This window comes from Carcharodon carcharias (assembly GCF_017639515.1).
Source record: "Carcharodon carcharias isolate sCarCar2 chromosome 35 unlocalized genomic scaffold, sCarCar2.pri SUPER_35_unloc_6, whole genome shotgun sequence".
Classification (NCBI taxonomy): Eukaryota; Metazoa; Chordata; class Chondrichthyes; order Lamniformes; family Lamnidae; genus Carcharodon; species Carcharodon carcharias.
The window spans coordinates 352,868-360,000 of record NW_024470722.1 but is presented as its reverse complement, the minus strand read 5'-3'; the positions used below and the strand labels follow the sequence as shown (position 1 = coordinate 360,000).

The 7,133-nt window shown below is 51.4% G+C and overlaps 1 protein-coding gene across 15 annotated transcripts in view; it reads right to left on the bottom strand.

Annotated features, from left to right (window-relative positions):
- The window catches only part of cdk16 (cyclin-dependent kinase 16), a 369,477-nt gene that overhangs the window by 34,133 nt on the left and 328,211 nt on the right, over window positions 1-7,133 (bottom strand). For all 15 annotated transcript variants that reach the window (XR_005942243.1, XR_005942244.1, XM_041181488.1 and 12 more), the window contains 2 exons: window positions 2,093-2,187; window positions 1,561-1,623 (listed from right to left, as the gene is read on the bottom strand). Coding sequence is in view for 13 of the 15 variants with exons in the window: in XM_041181488.1 (XP_041037422.1) it covers window positions 1,561-1,623; window positions 2,093-2,187 (158 nt within the window). In the remaining 2 variants the exon portion in view is untranslated. The remainder of the gene's footprint in view (window positions 1-1,560; window positions 1,624-2,092; window positions 2,188-7,133) is intronic.

Below are 7,133 nucleotides of genomic sequence, written 5' to 3'. Positions count from 1 at the left end.
ATCAAACACTCCCAGGACAGGTACAGCACGGGGTTAGATACAGAGTAAAGCTCCCTCTATACCGTCCCCATCAAACACTCCCAGGACAGGTACAGCACGGGGTTAGATACAGAGTAAAGCTCCCTCTACACCGTCCCCATCAAACACTCCCAGGACAGGTACAGCACGGGGTTAGATACAGAGTAAAGCTCCCTCTACACTGTCCCCATCAAACACTCCCAGGACAGGTACAGCACGCGGTTAGATACAGAGTAAAGCTCCCTCTACACTGTCCCCATCAAACACTCCCAGGACAGGTACAGCACGGGGTTAGATACAGAGTAAAGCTCCCTCTACACTGTCCCCATCAAACACTCCCAGGACAGGTACCGCACTGGGTTAGATACAGAGTAAAGCTCCCTCTACACCGTCCCCATCAAACACTCCCAGGACAGGTACCGCACAGGGTTAGATACAGAGTAAAGCTCCCTCTACACCGTCCCCATCAAACACTCCCAGGACAGGTACAGCACAGGGTTAGATACAGAGTAAATCTCCCTCTGCACCGTCCCCATCAAACACTCCCAGGACAGGTACAGCACAGGGTTAGATACAGAGTAAAGCTCCCTCTACACTGCTTCTGAATAGGCCAGCCAAGTTAGCCAAGCTGTTTGCTTGGTGAAATAAATGGTAAGCTATCGTAGGAACATTTAAGTGGGCAGTTTGGAGAATGCTGCACCTTCCTGCAATTTACCTTTGGTTGCCTGTAAAGTAAGAACATAAGAAATAGGAACAGGAGTAGAGCATTCGGCCCTCAAGCTTGCTCCGCTATTCAATAAGATCATGGCTGATCATCTTGTGTTTCAATTTCCACATTCCCATCTGACCCCGATAACCTTTGATTCCCTTATGCCTAACAAGAATCTATCTACCTCGGCCTTAAAAATATTCAGTGACCCCCCCCCCCCCCCCCCCACCCCCCACAACCACCACCACCCTCCACCTCCTCCTGAGGCAGAGAGTTCCAAAGTCGCACAATCCTCGGAGAGAAACGGTTTCTCCTCATCTCTGTCCTAAAAGGGCGACCCCCTAATTTTAAACCAGTGGCCCCCCTTCTAGCTCTGGATTCACCCACAGGAGGAAACATCCTTTCCACGTCAACCTTGTCCAGGCCGTTCAGGATCTTGTAAACTTCAATCAAATCACCCCTCACTCTTCTAAACTCCAGTGGAAACAAGCCCAGTCTGTCCAACCTTCCCTCATAAGACAACCCACCCATTCCAGGTATCAATTTAGTAAACCTCCTCTGAACCGCCTCCAATTAAATAAGGAGATAAAACTGTACACAGTATTCGAGGTGTGGTCTCACCAATGCCCTGTATAACTGAAGCATAACATCCTTACTTTGATGCTCAATCCCTCTCGTAATGAAGGATAGCCTCATTCCATTAGCCTTCTGAATTACTGGCTGTACCTGCGTACTAACTTTTTGTGACTCATGTACATTGTGTGCCAACTCCCAGCGCCAATAATACTGGTTGCTACGTTGAGCAGGGAGAACACAGAAGTGCATCGACTCACCTTTACGTTGTGGATGTTAATGACATTCCCACAATCTTCTAGGTACTGTTTCAAGTCTTTATCCTGAGAGGGGGTAATGCAGGAAGTGCGGTTAGTTCAGTGCAGGAACAGATTTCACATCTCTTTCAGCAATGATCCTTTGGGCTAAAGCTCTTTGACGGGCACTGGACTGTTAACACAAGCCTCCCCAGCCACTCAGAGCTCTTCAGCTGATCCAGCCACCACTCGCCTCACTTCACTCACAGATTTGATTCATCTGGCAGTGAACCTTATCAGCGCCCCCCCACTCCCTGTCCCCAGCCCGAGGAAATCGGCACACCTCAAGTGGGAGGTAAAGATTAGGGGGAGATCCCCTCCTCCTCTTCTGGGGTAGAGAAGATTTAAGGGGGGGCCTCGTGAAGAGGGGCCGGGTTAGAACAGAGTAACTGGGGGAAGCCGACTCCCTACGGCTGGGCTGTTACCAAACTAATGGCGAATCGTGGATTCTAAAGGTTTGATCATAACTCACCGACCATCACAAGACTCAACTCACCAGATACTCGAAGACCAGTGTGAGGGATTTCTCCGTGTGAATGATGTCATGGAGTGTCACAATGTTGGCGTGTTTGAGATCTTTCAGCAGGGAGACTGGGTGAAGAGAAGTGCGAGGGTTAGAAGGAACCTCTCCAATCTGAAACGAGCACAGGAAATGCTGCATGTGTACAGCGGATCAGACAGCATCCAAGACAGGGTCAATTAACGTTCCAGGTGAAACCCCAGCACGCAGCCGAAATGTTAGGCAACTCCGTGAGAGTAGTAAGAGAAAGGAGGAGAATTTGTATATGTCCACCTTATCGCCATTTAATTCCCCAATTCTCCCTTTGTGCATTATATGTGACTAAGAATGAGAGAGTAACAGTGAAACTCTTAACAGGTGAAAAGCAGGGACAAATCAGTGAAGGATCAGACTACAGGGTAACATTTATAATCAGGTAGGGGTCTGTGAGGGAACCTCAGGGATCAGGACAGCAATGACTGACCATCTGTCCCCGGAGTACAAAGGGAGCCTTCAGACCCCACGACATATTCTGCAGGGTAATCGACTTGCTAACCTGCTGCAGTGGCACCGCTCTGTCAGCAACACTCTCGCGGGGGGAATCCACCCTGTCAATAATAACACACTCGCCAGGGGAATGCCCCCAGACAATAATAACACACTCGCTGGGGGAATCTCCACCCCCCCGTCAATAATAACACACTCGCTGGGGAATCACCAACCCCCGGCAATAATAACACACTCGCTGGGGGAATCACCCCCCGTCAATAATAACACACTCACTGGGGGAATCCCCACCCCCCCCGTCAACAATAACACACTCACTGGGGGAATCCCCCCCCTCCGTCAATAATAACACACTCGCTGGGGGAATCCCCCCCCCGTCAATAATAACACACTCGCTGGGGGAATCCCCCCCCGGTCATTAATAACACACTCGCTGGGGGAATCCGCCCCCCCCCGTCAATAATAACACACTCGCTGGGGGAATCCCCCCCGTCAATAATAACACACTCGCTGGGGGAATCCCCCCATCAATAATAACACACTCGCTGGGGGAATCACCCCCGTCAATAATAACACACTCGCTGGGGGAATCCCCCCGTCAATAATAACACACTCGCTGAGGGAATCACCCCCCCGTCAATAATAACACACTCGCTGGGGGAATCACCCTCGTCAATAATAACACACTCGCTGGAGGAATCCCCACTGTCAATAATAACACACTCACTGGGCAATCAGCCCCCCACCCCGTCAATAATAACACACTCACTGGGGGAATCCCCCATCGTCAATAACAACACACTCACTGGGGGAATCAACCCGTCAATAATAACACACTCACTGGGGGAATCCCCCATCGTCAATAACAACACACTCGCTGGAGGAATCAACCCGTCAATAATAACACACTCGCTGGGGGAATCAACCCGTCAATAATAACACACTCGCTGAGGAATCCCCCCCCCCGTCAATAATAACACACTTGCTGGGGGAATCCACCCGTCAATAATAACACACTCGCTGGGGGAATCCCCCCCCTTGACAATAGTAACGCACTCGCTGGGGAATCACCACCCCCCGTCAATAATAACACACTCGCTGGGGGAATCCACCCGTCAATAATAACACACTAGCTGGGGGAGTCCCCCCCCGACAATAATAACACACTCACTGGGGGAATACCCCCCGTCAATAATGACATACTCGGTGGGGGAATCCCACCCCCCGTCAATAATAACACACTCACTGGGGGAATTCCCTCCGTCAATAGTAACACACTCACTGGGGGAATACCCCCCATCAATAATGACATACTCGGTGGGGGAATCCCACCCTCCGTCAATAATAACACACTCGCTGGGGGAATCCCCCCCGTCAATAATAACAGACTTGCTGGGGGAATCCCCGCCCACGTCAATAATAACACACTCGCTGGGGGAATCACACCCCCGCCCCGCCCCACCGTCAATAATAACACACTCACTGGGGGAATTCCCTCCGTCAATAATAACATACTTGCTGGGGGAACCCCACCGTCAATAATAACACACTCGCTGAGGGAATCACCCCCATCAATACTAACACACTCGCTGGGGAATCACCCCCCCCCACCGTCAATAATTACACACTCGCCGGGGAATCACCCCACCCGTCAATAATAACACACTCGCTGGGGAATCACCCCACCCGTCAATAATAACACACTCACTGGGGGAATACCCCCCCGTCAATAATGACATACTCGGTGGGGGAATCCCACCCCCCGTCAATAAAAACACACTCGCTGGGGGAATCCCCCCCGTCAATAATAACAGACTTGCTGGGGGAATCCCCGCCCACGTCAATAATAACACACTCGCTGGGGGAATCACACCCCCGCCCCGCCCCACCGTCAATAATAACACACTCACTGGGGGAATTTCCTCCGTCAATAATAACACACTCGCTGGGGGAATTCCCTCCGTCAATAATAACACACTCGCTGGGGGAATCCTCCCCACCTGTCAATAATAACATACTCGCTGGGGGAACCCCACAGTCAATAATAACACACTCGCTGAGGGAATCACCCCCATCAATAATAACACACTCGCTGGGGAATCACCCCCCCCACCGTCAATAATAACACACTCGCTGGGGAATCACCCCCCCCACCGTCAATAATAACACACTCGCTGGGGGAATCCCCCCGTCAATAATAACACACTCGCTGGGGGAATCCTCCCCACCCGTCAATAATAACAGACTTGCTGGGGGAATCCCCGCCCACGTCAATAATAACACACTCGCTGGGGGAATCACACCCCCGCCCCGCCCCACCGTTAATAATAACACACTCACTGGGGGAATTTCCTCCGTCAATAATAACACACTCGCTGGGGGAATTCCCTCCGTCAATAATAACACACTCGCTGGGGGAATCCTCCCCACCTGTCAATAATAACATACTCGCTGGGGGAACCCCACAGTCAATAATAACACACTCGCTGAGGGAATCACCCCCATCAATAATAACACACTCGCTGGGGAATCACCCCCCCCACCGTCAATAATAACACACTCGCTGGGGAATCACCCCCCCCACCGTCAATAATAACACACTCGCTGGGGGAATCCCCCCCGTCAATAATAACACACTCGCTGGGGGAATCACCCCGTCAATAATAACACACTCGCTGGGGGAATCACCCCGTCAATAATAACACACTCACTGGGGGAATCACCCAGTCAATAATAACACACTCGCTGGGGGAATCACCCCGTCAATAATAACACACTCGCTGGGGGAATCACCCCGTCAATAATAACACGCTCGCTGGGGGAATCACCCCGTCAATAATAACACACTCGCTGGGGAATCACCCCGTCAATAATAACACACTCGCTGGGGGAATCCCCCCATCAATAATAACACACTCCCTGGGGAATCACCCCACCCGCAAATAATAACACACTCGCTGGGGAATCACCATGTCAATAATAACACACTCGCTGGGGGAATCCCCCCGTCAATAATAACACACTCGCTGGGGAATCACCCCACCCGTCAATAATAACATACTCGCTGGGGGAATCCCCCCGTCAATAATAACACAATCGCTGGGGAATCACCACGTCAATAATAACACACTTGCTGGGGGAATCCCCCCGTCAATAATAACACATTCGCTGGGGAATCACCCCACCCGTCAATAATAACACACTCGCTGGGGGTATCCCACCGTCAATAATAACACACTCGCTGGGGGAATTCCTCCCCCCATCATTAATAACATACTCGCCGGGGGAATCCCCTCCATCAATAATAACACACTCGCTGGGGGAATTCCTCCCCCCATCATTAATAACACACTCGCTGGGGGATTCCCCCCCCCCGTCAATAATAACACACTCACTGGGGGAATCCCCCCCTGTCAATAATTACACACTCGCTGGGGGAATCCCCCCCCTGTCAATAATAACACACTCGCTGGGAGAATACCCCCTGTCAATAATTACAGACTGGCTGGGGGAATCCCTCCCCCGTCAATAATAACACACCTGCTGGGATAATACCCCCCCCCACCCCGTCAATAATAACACATTCCCTGGGGGAATCCCCCCCTGTCAATAATAACACACTCGCTGGGGGAATTCCTCCCCCCATCATTAATAACATACTCGCCGGGGGAATCCCCTCCATCAATAATAACACACTTGCTGGGGGAATTCCTCCCCCCATCATTAATAACACACTCGCTGGGGGAATCCCCCCCCCGTCAATAATAACACACTCACTGGGGGAATCCCCCCCGTCAATAATTACACACTCGCTGGGGGAATCCCCCCCCTGTCAATAATAACACACTCGCTGGGAGAATACCCCCCTGTCAATAATTACAGACTGGCTGGGGGAATCCCTCCCCCGTCAATAATAACACGCCTGCTGGGATAATACCCCCCCCCACCCTGTCAATAATAACACATTCCCTGGGGGAATCCCCCCCTGTCAATAATAACACACTCGCTGGGGGTATCCCACCGTCAATAATAACGCACTCACTGGGGGAATTCCTCCCCCCATCATTAATAACATACTCGCCAGGGGAATCCCCTCCATCAATAATAACACACTCGCTGGGGGTAACCCCCTCCCGTCAATAATAACACACCCGGTGGGGGTATCCCTCCCATCAATAATAACACACACGCTGGGGGAATCACCCACTTCAATAATAACTCACTCACTGGGGGAATTCCCCCCGGTCAATAATAATACACTTGCTGGGGGAATCCCCGCCCCCCCCACCACCGTCAATAATAACACACTCGCTGGGGGAATACCATACGTCAATAATAACACACTCGCTGGGGGAATCCCCCCCGTCAATAATAACACACTCGCTGGGGGAATCCCCTCCGTCAATAATAACACACTCGCTGGGTGTATCCCCCCCATCAATAATAACACACTCGCTGGGGGAATCTCCCCACCCCCTGTCAATAATAACACACTTGCTGGGGGAATCTCCCCACCACCCGTCAATAATAA